Source organism: Macrobrachium nipponense, chromosome 27 (assembly GCF_015104395.2).
Source record: "Macrobrachium nipponense isolate FS-2020 chromosome 27, ASM1510439v2, whole genome shotgun sequence".
In the NCBI taxonomy this organism is placed as follows: domain Eukaryota; kingdom Metazoa; phylum Arthropoda; class Malacostraca; order Decapoda; family Palaemonidae; genus Macrobrachium; species Macrobrachium nipponense.
The window spans coordinates 42714233-42733062 of record NC_087216.1 but is presented as its reverse complement, the minus strand read 5'-3'; the positions used below and the strand labels follow the sequence as shown (position 1 = coordinate 42733062).

At 35.6% G+C, this 18830-nt stretch overlaps 1 protein-coding gene across 3 annotated transcripts in view; it reads right to left on the bottom strand.

Moving 5' to 3' along the window:
- LOC135201055 (centrosomal protein of 104 kDa-like) overlaps window positions 1-18830 on the bottom strand; it is a 458443-nt gene that overhangs the window by 66008 nt on the left and 373605 nt on the right. For all 3 annotated transcript variants that reach the window (XM_064229911.1, XM_064229913.1, XM_064229912.1), the window contains exon 7: window positions 10662-11056. In XM_064229911.1, the coding sequence (XP_064085981.1) occupies window positions 10662-11056 (395 nt within the window). The remainder of the gene's footprint in view (window positions 1-10661; window positions 11057-18830) is intronic.

Genomic DNA, 18830 nt, shown 5'->3' with positions numbered 1-18830 from the left:
AATGTGATATGACTCATATATTTATTTATATATATATATATATATATATATATATATATATATACATATATTAAAATAAATTAAATTATAATATAAATAGTTTTTATATATACATATATATCTATATATATTTCAAAGAAGAGAGCCCATTTTGGACCCTATACTTATGTTTCTTTTTCCTAAGCAAATTGGAAACCAGAAGGAATATTTTGAAAGAATAAATATACGAGCGCAGGAAACGTCAAATCCAGTAAACGCAACGCTATCTTGTTTCGATCGTTTGGACCACAGTGAACGACTGTATTTTTGAGTCAAGTCCCTTCTCCCTTTTGAATAAGATTTTAATAAGACTTCACACCTCCATGGTAACTTGTCATTCTCTTGTCAGACATTAATGCCGGCCATATGCCAAAACCCTCGAAGGGTTTCTTGCACTTAAGGGAATAGAATCGCCTTTTCTATTATAGTCCTTTGTACGTAAGTTCCCAGCCTAATTTTACCAGAAGCCATTAGCAGCTAGTAGCCCTCCCACTCGCAAAAGTTCACATGCCTCGATGACCTGTCCCTTCTTGTCTTCTACCTGACCTATTTCCCTTGCAATTGTTATTGGAACCCCTCCGCCTCCGCTACTCCGCCCACTCATACCTGCATGACCGATGGTCATACTAAAAGCTCTTGACCCACAATAGCCTCCTTTATACCATATTTTCTACACCTCTCTTGACGCTGACCCGGCTAGTCTCTTCCTGAACCAGCTATCCCTGCAGCCCGGACTCTGCGCCAATGTCCGCCTTGAATGCTCTGCCGCGAGCCCACCATAGAAGTTATTATAAGACGCTACTTGAAGAGAAGCGTTTGACTGTCCTCAGTGAAGCCTGCAAGTGACCTACGTCCTTCCATCGATGCCCTGGCCTTGACTACGCCCGTCCTGTCGGCACTTCACCTCCTATTCCTAGCACTCGTTTCCAATTTCAAATGTTTTTCTACTCCCATTCCTTAACATTCCCATCTCATCTGAGACTTGTGTGAGCAATAATAACAGTGAAGTTGTTTTAGACAAGTGATATTCAATTGCGCTACCAACCTGCTATATGTGCATAGAGTAATATAGCATTCGAGTAATTCACATGCTTTTGCGTTTAGCTTATATTAATTTTTCATTGCACTTGTCGATCAGCTCTGACTGCTTTGCAGATCCGTTTAGCGTGCTCCGATGTGTGCCTTCTCCAGTAGTTCCACAGTGCCACTCAATGTATTCTGCCAGTGCCAGTCTCGGGTAGAAGCCCGGGATACCAGCGAGAGCAAAAGCCTGCTTACAGTGCTCCACAGCATAGTACTAGTAAATGTAGATAGTCTTAATTTCAGGATCCTCATTTAAAGTGCTCTTGATTGCAACTTGGCGGCACATTTGTCATTGCTATTGTACATTGCAGAGTCAATCCTGAGAGTGCCACGGAGCCGATTAGTGCTCCTGTATCATATCTTCTCGTTAACCTTATAGAAATAATAATTCACTTGTGGACAAACTTACATTTACATTAAGTCCTTGAAGTAAGCTAGTTTTTCTATGAAAGATTCTCTTTACATTTTTCTGTTCATAGCCCTAAGTGCCCCCTTGGTCTGCTTCAGTGTTCGACAAGGGGTAGATTTTTGAGCAGAGTAAAAATTTTGATTGCGCAGATAATTTATTTAAAAACCTGGCATGCAGACTATGAATATATATTATATATATATATATATTATATATATTTTTATATTTCTATAAATGGATGTATGTAGTGTATGTATTTTGTATGCATGTATGTATGTGAGTGTGCGTGTATGTGCCACTCGCTTTAAAACGCATTGAGCAATTTCAATCAAACTTGGTATTCATATGACTTACATCTGGGTATGAATACTGTGGCGGTAAGACATCACTGGCACTAAAGTATATATAATATATATATATATATATATATATATATATATATATATATATATATATATAAAACCTCTATTTACTATATCAACTGCAAAAAGCCTATGAATTCGAAATAGAAAATAAACGAAGAAATTCTCCCTTCTGCAAATTATTTTATATTTTGCAGTCACTAAAAGGAATGCGAAATATCCTAATATATGTAAAAGGAAAACCCCTAGTATAAAATAGAATGAACATGCTCTTTTCTCATTGCTGGAACAATCCCTCTTTAATTCCATCCATTTGCACACCCAAGTTATCGATTTTAGTTACGAATCTGAATGGACAACAAAAAGAGGGACGAACCGTATTGGAGATCAATATCTCTTTAACCCAGGTTTACTAAAGTTGGCATGTTTGTGGGAAGATTAATATAGAAGGCGAATTTTATTTGTATCAACCAAAATACGTCACTCATCTGAAATTACTGAATGAATGAGTTACAGTATCATTTCAGTACAAGAGATATCCATGGTTTCTAATATAAAAAGCATCTCTGTTTAATATATATGTGCTATAGAAGTAACAAAAGAGAAATTGTTTTATCGCTCTTAAAAGCGACGGTAATTTACCAAAATTCTTAAGATGGGGGACAGCTTTCATATTATTATTAAATCTAATAAAAGGAAATTTTTGTGTTGCAAGATTCTTTGCTATATTGTAAGATGCGGAATTAACTAAGCTAATATTTGACCTAGACGGAATATTGGTTTTATGAGCTTTTATTGTGCCAATAACATATGGAAGCGGCAAAAAAGACTACACCAAACAAACAAAAAAAGGACCATACAACACAAAGCTTTTGCTTGTGTTGCCATATACTAATATTATGAAAGATATCTCCCATCTTAAGAATTTTGATGTAGTACTATCGATATTTAAGAACAATAAAACAATGACACATATCCTTCTCAAGAGCTCTCCCAACATGTATACTAAAGGATGTGTATATAAAATTCCATGCAAGCCTCGTGACAGCTTTTATATTGGTCAAACTAGTAAAAAACTTGAAAAGAGAACAGAACAGCTTAAAAAAATATGTAAGATATGCACGGGTGAACAATGGAATCTGTGTACTTGTCAGGGAGAACAATCATACTATCAACTGGGGGAAAGGGGTGGATGGGGGAAGACAGCGTATTCTAATAATGCACTGGAAAGGAATGTCATTGAATATGCTTTTATTAAAAAACGTTATGGCCACAATAGGAATATTAGTAAAGGCATATATAAACTGAAGATGTTCATATGAATAAAACTAAATGGAGAACGAAACCTTGTTATATTAGGATGGTATCTCCACCCTTCAATGAAATGTAAAGTTATTTACCTCATCATTGTACCTTTTTTACATACGAAGATATATATATATATATATATATATATATATATATACATACAATATATATACATATAAATCTATATATATAATTATTATATTATCTATACAAATATATATACCACACACACACACACACACACACACACACACACATATATATATATATATATATATATATATATATATATATATATATATATATATATATACACATAAACTCTGACAACTTCCGTACATGCTTTACGAAAATAATCAATGAACATTTTAATGCACTTGATGTAAATTGATTCCCAAAAAACCCCTTAGCAACTGGCTCCCTTTAGACCGACTCTGCCCTTTGATGACGTAATATGGTGTATAAATATACTTGTCCCAGATGTGACATGGGAAATTAGTGGATCCACGAAGTGTCTTCTTAGGGTACAAGCCGATTCTCATAAGGGCGTTAGTCATAGAACGGGATGTCGCCTGTCCAACCCAGACGCATCTAATATAAGAAATTATTCTTTATAAGTAAAAAAAAAAAAAAGAATACAAAGATTTCTCTATAATTGGACAGGTTCCAACAACCTCTAAGACCTATTTATTTTAGAGACATTGAAAATAAAACAATTCGTTCCGGTTTTAAATAACCCAGTCCTCAGCTGTTGTCAACTTTTTTTAATCTTGACTTTGTTTGTTTGTTCTTAACGCCTGCTATTATTTACTTTTCGTTTCTGCTTTTAGTTTTCCTCTTGACTTTGCTCTGGCAGGTTGCTCCACTCTTCCCTGTTATTTATTTATTATTTTATTATTTTTATTATTATTTTAAATTTTTTTTTAAATAAACCCTTATATTATTAATGTTCAATTTCATAGCTTTTTTAATTTATGTAACTTGTGTTTTGACTTAACTTATTGTGTGTTTTAAATATGGTATCCTTTTAAATTGACCTATAGATAACTATTGTTTTTAATTTTATAAATTTTTTATAAATTTTTGAAAATTAATTTTTTTTACATCCATTGTAGAATTCCTTGAGGATGCAATAATGTATTGCGAAACGTCGGAATAAATGCCATAATGTCAAAATCCTGTGTGTTACTGCCTGCCTTCATCTACATGGTGTGACTCTGCCGAGTGGCCAGCTGATTTTGGCTATAAATTGAATGCGCAAATGATGCTGTTTTAAATAGATAAGTCCCGAGAGACTGAAAGATTACTTAACAGAGTGCACCATAGATCTAGTGTTCGAGACAGATGCCACTCAAGAATGGATTAAAGAAAAACAAAAGTAAGAAGGACAGAGGGATGAAATAATACCTGATGGAGAAAGGATGACTGAAGTTCAATATTTCAGATATTTAGGAACAATGATATTCAATACAGATTCTCTGCGTTCAGGAAAGATATTAATAGGATATGGCGGATGTTCCAGACATGGATCAGATTATGATGAAGGAGATTTTGAGAAATCTGTTACATGTCATTCGCACAACCCTGCCAGGATGATACGCGGTAGTGTCAGCTGGGTCCCCCGGACGCCAGGAAAGTTGGACAATCCAGATCTAACTGGCTGAGTACTGTGAGAAAGGAAGAAGAATCGGTGAAGAGTTGTTGAATGTAGGGCACAGGAAGAAATGCGAGGTGGAATTTGCGACGCGCGGTGTTGGATGCTGATACATACATACGTACAAACATGATCTATGCAACTACTGCCTTATATAAAATCAGCTTAGTCATCTCTACTATTTGTATCGATTTCTTTCTCAAGCCTATTAAGAATAATTAAATTAAAAATTTTAATCACAACTATTGCAAGTGCAATACCTCTTTACTCAAATTATTCTTTCAAGCCAATTTTCTCTGGAACCTTTATGACTGCCAATTTCCAATCACCAGGTTTTATTTGCTAATCCTGTAATCCACAAAGCAGTCTAGGTAGCATACATACATAATACTAATATATGCATACCTGAATGCATTTGAGAACAAATATCATATGCACACAAATCTTTAGTTGCAGATTTAAAAAATAAATATCGTAATATTTATATTTTTTTGTGTAAAGTTATTTTTCTCAGTAAGATTTTACGCATACATATTTTTTTTAAAACAGAAATAAATTACAAATAGAAAAAGAAACTAAATTTGTCACAAAAGCCACTTTCATGCAACAGGTAACAAAATTTCTGTTACTCTGAAGAGAAGAGAAACAGAAAACTAAATCATTTCTTGCATGAATTCATAAACACGTATCTTCACTGCATTTGAGCTCCTATTTCCAGAGTAAAACGTATTTGCGAGAATTTTCTAATAGAATTCTCGTCCTAGCATACTTTCTAATTGTTTTTATTCATATCTGAAATCCGAATCTCAAAAGGTTGTGCAGAATAGGTATTCTACAAAAGTGACAATTATACTCTGTTTTTTTTTTTTCATCTGTCCACCCGCCTGTGGTGTTTGCGTATGGTAACACTGCGTCCCGGGCTTTAGATAGATACGCTATGTGTAAGTTTTACGGTAAAGTAAAGGAAGGATATCCTTGGGTGTACATTTGCAACTGAAAAGTGTTTTAATAATTTACTGTATGCGAATTGCACCGTTAATATTCGAAATAGGATATTATTATTATTCTTGAATGTAAGCTGAATGTAACTATCTAAAGCCCGGGACGCAGTGTTACCATAACAACCACCACAGGGGGGTGGACAGATGGAAAAAAACCGAGTATAGTGTAGCGTCGTGATAGTTGAGCGAAACATAACATTTAGGTCAGTGACAGTTACAGTTAATGATGTTTTTACCAATGTGATCGTCTCTTATATCATGCATTTGTTTTAGCACACACTCCCACACATACGCACACCAATACACATAAATGTTGTTTGTCAATTTTCAACACGAAACGTCAATGAAACCCCCGATAGGAAATTTCCGCAACACTAGCTGCCTCAGACCCCGTACACAGAACGCCCACCAGCAGCACGTCAGGGCCGCATACGCACCTACGCTATCCATCACTGTCTTGCACATATTCTCCTCCCTGGATAATGAAGCTTCAGGTCCTTTCCAATACCCCTTTTGTACCATCACCACTATCTGGAGGTTCATCTCTCCTTCGCTCCACACTCCCAAACTGTCGGTTCTTCTTCAATCTATCATCCTCCATTCTTTCTACAGACCGCACTTCTGAATACGCTAATCTGTCCTTTAACCTAAAATAACTACTTTACCACACATACGTGCTATACGCACATACGCGCACATACATACACACACAATACACTCACACACAACACCACACACACATATATATATATATATATTATATATATATATATATATATATACGTATGTATGTATGTATGTATATGTATATGTGAGTGTGAGAGACAAAAAGCTATGTGATATATCATACTAGACACAAACGTCCATTCAATAATGTGTGGGTATAATAATCTTCTAGTGCTTAAAAAATCACAGTAGATGCACGTGACTTCAAGATATAAGCGAATACCACATGAAAAATAATAGGCAGAAATTCGTAGCCGAGCGCTTTCGTCCTTTAATGAGACATTTTCGACGCACAACGTCACATAAAAAGGACGAAAGCTCTCGGCTACGAATTTCTGCCTATTATTTTTCCTGTGGTATTCGCTTAATATCTTTTGGTATGAATTCATGCGTCCGCCCACATAAATGAAGGTATAAAATTTTAAAGAGTAACAAGTCATATCACTGCATGTGAAAATTTGCGTTTTATGAATTGTGAAAATTTTTTATAATTCTCATAATCTTTGAACGTCATAAGAATTTTTTAAATGATCAATAATACTTTTATATTTTATCTCTTAAGCTAGGAAGATGTTCACATTCTAATAAAAATACTCAAAATAAATTTTAAAATATATTGACTTCCTATATCATTTTACTGGAGTTTTAAAATAGCGTTAATTCATGAACACGACAATCTTACAGTGCTGCGTAAAATATACATTTCTTTATAGTTTTATCTGTATATTTTTGCCTAAATGTATTCTGAAGTGTTTTTGACTCATTTTTCACATATCACGGGGTTAAAGATGCACTTTGAAATTTAATATACGTTCATCTTTGCGTTAAGTATTATTAATAAATAGTTAAGAGGTTTATTACTTTCTATAATAAAAATTAATGATTAAAACGTTTAAAAAAATTCTCAAAACATACTTAAAAATACACTGGCCTGAATAGTACGGTTTTCTGATGTCCAAATTATATTGTGAAAAATATTCGCTTCTGTGAAACTCCGTTTAGAAAATACTTTTGGGGTGAATTCACTCCAGTATTTCTATTTTACTCTATTCATCTTCTTTACAAATAGCTATGAATATGCAATATGCAAATACATTTGAAATAGGTTTATGTCTCGAATCAGCATAGGTTTCTGAAAAATTTCTCGACCTGCAAAATATTCTTGGTTTTCTGTTTTTCATCGGTAATAAAAATGCTCAAAACTTAATTAATTTCGATTCTAGTTCTGCCACACAATATCTATCAAACTATATATATAATATATATATATATATCATATATATATATATATTATTTCTGGTATATATTATATGTATATATAATATATGTATTATATATCATATATATATATATAGTATGATATGTATCTATAATATGTATAATATATATATATTATATTATATAAAATATATATATATGTGTGTGTGTGTGTGTGTGTGTGTGTGTGTGTGTGTGTGTGTGTGTGTGTTTGCTAAAACATATGACTGTAAAATATAAACACCATGTATAAAATGTCTTACTTTAAAGAACTATTATATTGTATTAACGAACTTCCCTTATGAATTGTTAATGGAAACCAGTAATTCGTATTTTCTTTTGTTATCCTGTATTCGTCGCCTAAAAGCTGAAAAGATTTTATTGCAAGTGCTGTTAAAAAAATTTAGGATTAACAAAAACGAGGATCATCAATAATATCATCTATTCTCTGATTTTTCGTTTTACAGGCTTTATTCATTTAGGTTTTACGCTCCATTTCCACAGAATGGAAACTTGTCCACTGTCATTACACTTTCCCTTTACTTAGAAAGAGCCTGATTTACCCAGTAATTAAAGCTCATTTGTTTAGTTAACATTATGCACACTACGTTGTTGGGGACCGTTTCTGATACATGGAACTTACAGAAAAGCAAACCTCAAAATATTCCTCTCTGCGATTTTGGAGATCAGAAAAGGTCCCGTCCACTGACCACAGAAGTTGCCCTTTCTTTTTTTCAATTTTTCTTGACGAATGAAGCCATTGTTTAGAGTAAAGAAATAACTAAAGGGCTGGACCATACAAAACAAATGAATGACTGACGAATACACAGATGAATACTAAAAGATCATTTAATTTACTTTGGGCAGAGTAGGCTTCTTTCTCTAAAGTATATATACCTTCTTCATTGACCATAGTGAGGAGCATACCACAAATTGGTATATGTGGAATAAATTCTTCTTTATTGAAAGATATTCTCTTCTTGTAAGCAGCACTGAATCAGATTGCATTTGGCATTTCCTAAAACTATTCCCTCTGCAGTTTTATATGATAACTAGAGATGATGCGATTTGGAGAGTATACAGTGATTTAAATACAAAAATATTTCTTATATTCCGTACATGTCACATTACCACTGAACACAACCATGAAAGAAGCCCAAAGCTGAAATCTCATCGGTTATAGCAGCGGCCAACAAGTCTGCTGGTTTATTATCGTTCACTGACAACATACTACTAAAAATCGGACACATTATTGATCTACAGGTTGTCAGGGCACGCTAATGACAACTGCAGACTCGTTAGCAATGGCAACAGAATCTTTAAAGCCTTTCTTGACTTTTTTACGATAGTACAAGATTCAATTTAGTAAAAGAAAAAATAAGAAAAAAATAAAAAAATCTAATCCAACTTATCATCGGTCACTTTTCAGTTTAAAAACAGTAGAAAGAAAGAGAAATTACTCCAACTGCAAAGTGAAATGATCCACATGTTTAGAAATCTTACATTACCTTCTGTAGCATAAGTGTTGTCACAAGAGAATGTTAAACAATCTACACGAAATATTTACATGCAATCAAACTTTAACTAGAAAATAAAGCAAGAACTTTATGCTTTTATTTCTATACTACTAACGAGCAGGAATACACATATATGATACAGTATCTATAATTCTGCTTTACAAAGCTAACTGCAGTGAAAAAGTATTCTGTTAAGATACATCAAGCAAAATTCTAAAAGATTTGTAACATAAAGAAACAGTTATTGAAGAAGAGATTATAAACCCGTATACTTAATTAATATAATAACAATGACTCAGTCTCTAACAAAATGGTCATAGGCGGTAATGAAAGAGCAAATGAAAATAAAAGTAGCCAGAAGGAAAAGACCTGCAGGCAAAGGTTATAGCATGTTCTAGTCATGAGGTATTTTACTAAATACCGTCGAATAATGAACAAGGAAAAAGATCACAAACGATGACGGCATACAACAGCAAATGAAAATTACAGTCACTTGAAAGATGACAACAAGAAAAGAAAATAATGCATTACCATGATATAAAAATGTTCTTGTGATATTTAGTAAGCATACAGGCATCAAAAAGCTTTCTCTTCCAACAGAACTACAGAAGGAAAGAAGAATTTTAGTCATTTACACTTAAAAAACGGACATTGTGAAATTAGGTTAATCACTACAGTATTCAATTTGAACATGACTAATTTTGTCACTTGACAATGTTTACCAGCATGCATAAACAGAAATGACGTAACGCCATAAAATCTTCCCCAAATACTGTCAATACATGGGTTTTCATGATAACTTTAAACAAATATCAAAATAAGCAGCAAACATAATTTTCAATAGTGAATAAAAAATGAGCAATCAATGATATCTGTAACAAAAGAAAAAAAAACTGACTAAGAATATCCTCATCGTTTGTTATTCTTTGTTTAGTTGTGACTCAGTACAACTCTAAACTACTCGAATTACAAAGCAGTAAGAGACAGACGATTACAGATGATTAAGGCTAAATCCCAGAGCAGAGGGCGACTGTCAAGAGAACCAGTTCTATGGCGTTATTCAATTCTCGTGAGGGAGACACATAATTACAAATGAGTGTCTACATGCTACTAAGTACAATGTACACAAAGACATACATAGCTACCTAACTACAGAGAATCTAGGTTCATGCTTTGCACGGACGGTTCGCGCTACACTAAGAGTTGGAAAAGGAAAAGCGTCCTCAGTCAGTTCCCTGGAGATGCCGGGGATCATTTCCAAGAGGCGCTACGAAGCCAAGACGAACCAAGGAGGGTGACACTTACTGTTTAAGGGCGGGCAATGTCTGTTCGTCGTAGTTAACGTACGCTGACGAAGGGGGGTTGTATGGGGCTGGCGAGGGGGCTGGAGGGGCGGCAGGTAACTGCCCGTGTCGGGGCGAGGACGGTGGTAAGGGCGTTTTGTTTGGTTGGAGCTGGTGCCGCAAGTCCGGCAGCGGCGCTGACGGGACTTTCAGGGGCGGCGGCGACGGAGACTTGGGCGGTGAGGGAGGTGGTTTGGGCGGCGTGTTGCTGGCGCGGGCGGGTGGGAGTTGACTGGGCTTCCCGTGGGCGTGAGTGGGCGAAGGGTCACGAGAGTTGGGCTTGTTCTGTTTGGTCTTTGGCGGTGGAGGTAACTCCCGCAACCCCTTCGGTCCCGGGACGTCGTTCCTGTCCAGCTTCTGAGGGCGTGGCCGGGTTGGGGGGGTGAGGGAGAGGAAAACAAACATGTTAGACAATGAAGACGGAGAGTGCAATGCACACACACACACACACACACACACACAATACACAGAAATATGTGCAAGGAATAAAAGACTCGGGTTTTCCGAGGTCCATGGGAAAAGTGGAACATCTATAGCAAAATCTTATGCCTTTACCCTAAGGCTTTGCTTGCCATCATATGCTCTATATTACCATATATCATGCTGTTGATCCCATGGCAGAATAAACCTACAAACATACGCACACACATGCAAACACACACACTTAATATATATATATATATATATATATATATATATATATATATATATATATATATATATATATGTGTGTGTGTGTGTGTGTATGTGTGTGTTCGTCAGTGTTCGTGTGTGTACGCTTACAGGTATGGATGAGCGAGGTAAATTCCTTGTAATTCCTAGTTTTCCGTAAACTCTTTAAAGAATATACAATCTCTCTCTCTCTCTCTCTCTCTCTCTCTCTCTCTCTCTCTCTCTCTCTCTCTCTCTCTCTCTCTCTCTCTCTCTCTTCGTCATTTAAGAAAATATAATCTAAAAAAAAATCCGAAATATTGCACATCCCGATAATTTTCATCAGAATAAGAATAACAGAAAACAACATACGTCCGGGATATAATCAGGTAAATCTGCGTTTTACCGGAGAGAACGAACAAAAGAGAAACCATGCAACAAGAAAATTAAATTTTAAAGAAAAAGTAAAGCAGAGACACAAACGCTTGTACTCAAGTATTTGGTCAGGAGCGAGAGAAAAACGGTCCCTTTTATTACTAGGAGGTCTCAAGAGCGTGATATAGTATACTACGTCTCCAAGAAAATGCTCTGGTCAAAAACTACTTGGATTCTCTCTCTCTCTCTCTCTCTCTCTCTATCTCTCTCTCTCTCTCTCTCTCTCTCTCTCTCTCTCTCTCTATAGTCGATAAACTTCATAACTGTAAAGTTGATTTATCATATATCATGTTTCTGCTCTTTTTAAATCTGTAATGGCACAATATTATTTTAATAATCTACGGTTGGATTCTTCATAGCACTGTATAAATATATTATGGGAATCTCATTTATCAGTATCCTACGTCAGTTTAATTAAATTTCATTTTGGTTATATCACTAATGTTATGGCAGGAGTTTTGTTTAAAAATTCCAATCAAAGAATAATTCTGTTCTCGTTAATACATTACGTATAGTTGAGTTTGGGAGCCAGTGATCATTGCTGTGTTGAGTCGAGTTTGCGATAACAATGATCCTATAAAAATTAATGATAACAGTTCCCTTCAATAAGGACCATCACTCGGTTTTCAACCCTCCGGGTTTTTATCGCCACTGAAGCTAAGCCCGATTTTCCACTTGGTTAATTGTCTCGAAAGGACGATATTGATTTCAGCAGAATGGTGCAAACAAATGGCCAGCTACTCATAGGTATCCATAAATAGTGGCTAAATAGAAATCTTCAAAGGGAATTTTTACGCTTAGCCTGGACGTTAAAGGAATATGCTTCCATCCAGCGTCCAGGCAGGTAGAGATACTGACATAATTTAATATACTAATATACTAATGTATATATCTAATATATATATATATATATATATATATATATATATATATATATATTAGTATATATATATATATATATATACTATATATATATATATATATATATATATATATATATATATATATATAGTATATTAGATAAATCAAATTATGTCAGTATCTCTACCTGCCTGGGACGCTGGATGGAAGCATATTCCTTAACGTCCAGGCTAAGCGTAAAAATTCCCTTTGACGATTTCTAATTAGCCACTATTAACGGATACCTATGAGTGGCTGGCCATTTGTTTTCACCATTCTGCTGAAATCAATATCGTCCTTTCGAGACTGGATATAATATATATATATTACTATATATTATATATAATATATATAGATTATAATATATTGTATGTATGTATGTAAACACAGTCAGCCCCTCCAAATTATTGATTATAATTACTGCTATAATACCATAAATTTTTCTTTTCCCCAAAGAAAGAATATATATATATATATACATACATACATACATATATATATATATATATATATATATATATATATATATACTATATAATATATATATATATAAGCGAATACCACAGGAAAATGATAGTCAGAAATCCAAGCGCTTTCGTCTTTACTAAGACGAAAGCGCTTGATTTTCTTGGACTGATCTATTTTCCTGTGGTATTCGCTTATTTAATGAAGTCACGTGCATCTACTGTGATTTTTTAAGCATATATATATATATATATATATATATATATATATATATATATATATATATATATATATATATATATATATATATACGTATATAGTATGGCTTATATGACTAACAGGACCGCATTGCAATCGGTGGTATCTAGTGGAGATATTTATTCATGAAAAGTTACAAGCTTTCTGGGACAAACAAGCGGTCCTCATTGTCAAGTATCCGTAGAATGGCCGGACACGTAGTCCAGCTGTGTTTATGTGTGTGGAAGAGTTGATTAAAGCCCTTGTTTTTCTAATTCCGTATGCTGGCTTTCGTGATCCTTTGACTACCCTTCCCTCTCTTGAGTGGCCCTGCCTTCGTGACCTCGGCTTTTCTCTGCCTGCAGCTTCTTCCAGGTGTTCAATGCTGTCCATGTGGTCTTCTTTTCTATTGCGAGAGTACGAGTTTTTTATTGGCTATCTTCAAAACTGTTTCCAGTCTTGCCTGCCATTATATTGCTTGCGCATGTCATGAAGTCATTCTCCACAACCAATCTGGCCGTTTTGTAATAAATCCTGTACAAAATATATATATATATATATATATATATATATATATATAGATATATATATATATATAATAAAAATAAAAACATGTTCTCCCAGTCTATTTTGCGGTCAGGAGAAGGAGGGCAATCAAGGGATCAGGGAAGCCAGCATATAGAACTGGAAAAACAACGGATTTGATCCATCCCCCCAACACATATAAATACAGTTGGACTACGTGTCCGACCATTTTATGGGTACTTGACAATGAGGACTATTTATCCTAGAGAGCTTGTCATTTTTCCTGAATAATTATCTCCGCTAGATACTATCCAGTTTCAATAAGGTTTTGTTAGTAATTGTATTAATGCGCAGAACAATTGTGTAAGTGATAAAGTTGATTTATCTGACATCGAGATAGATTGGTTCCGGAGATTTAAAAGAACGTATGGAGGGAGAGCCATGCTGGAAGTAAGAACTTTTGAGAAAGTGAGAAGACGGCTAGTTGTGACAGAGAACAGAATCCGGTTCCTTAAGAAATGCATAACAGGCTGTGTGACAATGGAATCGCTTTAAAATATTCTACAGAGAAACATTGATGAACATCCGTTTCCTGTTTTTGTGGAATAGATCTTGAAGGAAGACATAAGGAAGAAAAAGACAGAATTAGGAGAATTAAAGATGAATAGCAGAAAATTCCGAAGATAACTGACGGAGAAATATGGAGCCACCAGCTTAGACAACGTTTGCAAAGGAATTGAAGGTTATGTACTGGTATGTGCCGAAGTTTGCAGCTACGTACACAAGAATAGACTAGTTGCCATTTTGAATAGGTCGGGGGGATAAGAAAAAAAAAATGGAACTTTGATTTAGTCAAGAACATTTGTAAGAGACTTTTTAGTAGGAATGAAGTGCTTGTGTTAGGATGCGGTCCTAATTTTTTCATGGTGAACGATAATCATGATTTCATTGAAATGTGTTTAGGCTTAAAGGAAATAAATAAGAATAAAAATGGGTATGAAGCTGCTTTCTATAAGGGGCGCCATGTGGACGGGAATTAAGTTGAACAGATTCGTGTTTCCACAGAGGTTGCTTAAGGCTATTTATAGACTAGGCAAATACAAGAACATAAAGGTTTGCAAGGCAGACAAGGGGAGTAGGGGGGGCGGGGCCAGGCGGTAGTAGTGATGGATGCTATAGGTTGCGGAAATAAGTCAGAACAATTGTTAAATGATGAAAAGACATGAGAGGCTTGCAATAAAAAGCCGGACGTAAGTGGGTACAGTGCCGTTTTAATTAAAAAAAAAAGTACGGGGTTCTTTGACAAAAATTCAGGACGAAACGAAAAGAAATGAATTAGGACATAGAGCAATATCAGGGGAAATCCCACAGATCCCACATACATGAATATATGGGATCTCTGGGTTTTAGTAGTCCAAACATCCAAAAGGATCGCTAAGACCTATCGAAGCATCGACGAGATCACCACAGAGGAGTCTGGGGAAATTACTTTTCAACATAATGGGAAAATGGGTGGGTTTAGTATCTGAAGGGTATGTAAAACATACCATGAAATTTGTAGAAAACTTATCCAAAAACAACGTAAAATATTGTAAATTTGCGAGTTTAGATGCAACTTCCCTATCTACAAGTCAAGAAGACGATGGAAGTAATAAAAAAGAAATTGGAGGAAGGGGTTTATACATGCGACTTAGATCATGACGTTTAGATAAAAGTGTTGATAGCGGCCCTCAGCGTCAATGTGTTTTAGTGGGGCAAAAACCATTACATACAAAAATATGGTGTGGCTGTGGGTTCGAGTCTTTCGCTGATCTTAGCTAACATTTTTATGGAATGGTTTAAAACGGAAGAGGCGAGTGAAATAAATAAAGGGAACTTGAAAATCATTAAATGGGTAAGATACGTAAATGACATCCTCTTCATTTATAAGGAGAAGGGAAGAACTACACAAGTTGCAAGAAAACATAAATAAACTAAACGAACAAATCAAGTTCACAATAGAAGAAGAGGAGGAAAAAATTCCTTTCTTGGATGAACTTGGAAAGAGGGAAGGGAAAATTTAAAATTTAAGGTACACAGAAAGAAGACACACACCACACGTCAATTAATGCACACATATTTTCTTCAGTCATGGGAAAGAAATCAAAATGGGAGCAATGACAGTGTTGGCCATCAGGGCTTACAGGATTTTCAGTCCCGAATTCTTAGATGAGGAGCTGGAATACCTGGGGGAGACTTTCAGGAAATTAGGATACCCCAAGTATTGGTGGTAGCGGTCACACATTAAGGCAAGAAAAAACTACTTAAAAAAACTATTTTGGGGAGAGGGAAGGGATAAAGCAAGGAACATTTAAAAGGGAAGAAAATAATTACAGTTCCGGACAACAACACTATTATACCCATTAAAAGGAAGCTAGATTATCTCAAGCTGATAGGCAGTTACAAAACACCAATGGGAATAAAATAGTTAGAAACAAAAAATCGGAAGAGGGGGAAGAGGTCTAGATTGTGCAGAGCGTTACTTCGGCGAAGGTGGCAAATCTTGCAAAGAACGAAGAGAACAACATATACAGATCATAATTCACTACAATCAGACGTCAGCAGTTACCAAACATGATTTTTTTTTTGTACAGGAACACTAAAAAAATGGATAGACAGTTGTTAAGAATGCCTTCATAATATGAGCAAACAATGTGTTGGCAGACATTACTGGACAATGGAAAAGAAATGCAAAAACACAAGAGACCACATGAACAACAATGATCACCTGGGAGAAGCTGCAGGCAGAGAAAGGTCAAGGTCACGAGGGCGGGGCAACACAGGAGAAGGAGGGTAGTCAAAGGCTCAGGGTAGGAAGCAAACGGAATTGGAAAAACAAGGGCTTTAAACATCTTCCCACACGCATATAAATACAGCTGGACTACGTGTGCGGCTGTTTTACAGATACTAGAAAATAAGGTCCTGCTAATAATTGTAATAATGTACAGAAGAATTGGGGAATTGGGTAAGTGATAATATATATATATATATATATATATATATATATATATATATATATATATATATATATATATATATATATATATATATATATATATATATATATATATATCCACTAATTTTGTCTGGAGAAAAACCCAAACAATACTCATATTTTTTTATCAACGCCAGGAATTTCTGGTGAGGGTCTTAAAGCTTCCAATGCGTTGCCATAACCCTTCCTTATACTACATCCCCGTGTGCTCCCTTGATGAATCTTTTCCACATTTCAGATGCAGCTGAGGATTTGGCGACACCGCAACCCAGCGCCGCTCCCCTCCTCCCAGGTCGGCAGGCATCCACAAGGTAGCTGACAACTGGTCAAGCTATTCTCTCCTGTGACCCACACCAGTTGGACGTCATGAGGCGACTGTGCGCACTTAACCCTTCTACCTAGGGGCTGTATGGATACCAGACCACATGACAGATACACCATAGGAGCATAGAAACCCTTACTCAGGATGGAAGCACCCCAGGGAAGCAAGCCCTCGAAGAACCACAAAAAGCTTGCTCACGTCAATCATTCAGATTGGTGTTTGTGTGTAAAAGTGCCCTCGATTTCCCAGTCCCTCTCTCCCTCTGTGCACCCCTCCCTTCTGAAAAATTCTTGTCTCTCACATTTCCTTATCCCCCTGTAATAACGACCCATAAGGGAAAGCCATCCCGTTGTCAGGATAACTATTGTTGTGTCACATTGTGAAGTCTTTCGGTGCTAATGATTATTTGGTAAAATTTTGAATTTGTCAAAGCATTCTCAGTGCCACCATTTTGTAAAGCACGTGGCCCCATCCTCCTATAGCCTCATTGAATCTCCTAATATCCCTTGCATCATTTGGGTAGAGGTACCATTCGATCTATTAATATGTTAGGAACACTGTGCATGTCAACCTGACTATTAATTCCCGCATCTTCTCTTATGGGAGGAGTGCATTTCATTGTTGTTTTCCGCTTCCCAAGATGCTCCTAGCCATCAGTACTTCTCCTTTGATTTTATCATATTTGCTAGTAGTTGACTTCACGCCATTTGGCCCATTTCCTCGAACTTGTTTGAGTTGCTCAACTTTCAGAATAAATGCATTTTTGAAGCGACTGAGTAGTCTTACCAGCCGGCGACCTTGCAGCATACATTTTTCCTTATTACATTTTTCTCACAATTTGTAATATATGTAAATGTATATATAAGAAATTTACAAATGAAAAAATATTAAAACTTAGAAAAAAATAAAAAATAAAAAAATCTAATATTCAACAGACAGAATGCAAGAAATAGACCGCTACCTTTCAGGAGGGGAAACAAGGACCTAGTGACATCAAAAATAGAGACGGGCACACTCAAGACTGGTACAGTGTTGTCGAGGTAGTTTGATTGTTAAAAAAGGGAACAAGCTTCTTAATGTATAAAGATTCAGTTATTGCTAATTGATGAGGTGAGGTGGCTCTGGAGAGAATTTCAAAATGTTTAGATTCAATATCTTGTTTACATTTTGTGGCATGATCAGGTACATTAGAAAATTCTGGATTAGTTAATGCATTACCTGTTCTGTAACTAACTCTCCAATGACAATCAATTCTGACTTTTAGTAGGCGACGACAAGCCCCCACATATTTCCCCACTTTACATTTGGGGCAAGTATATAAATAAACGACATTGGACATTGGAAGTCATCAGGGAGCTTAGTTTGTCTTTATGTCTACAAAAAGAAACAATGGTTAACGGGTTCTTGGGTGTTACTCTACTGTTAACTGCCGGAAGGTGTCGGTGAATAAGGTCATTTAGCTGAGCATAAAAAGACTTATCATGAACAGAAGTAAAATGCCAACTTGGGTACAGAATGTATAATAAACGGACAAATACTAGTTCATGACGTCTCCTTCAGCT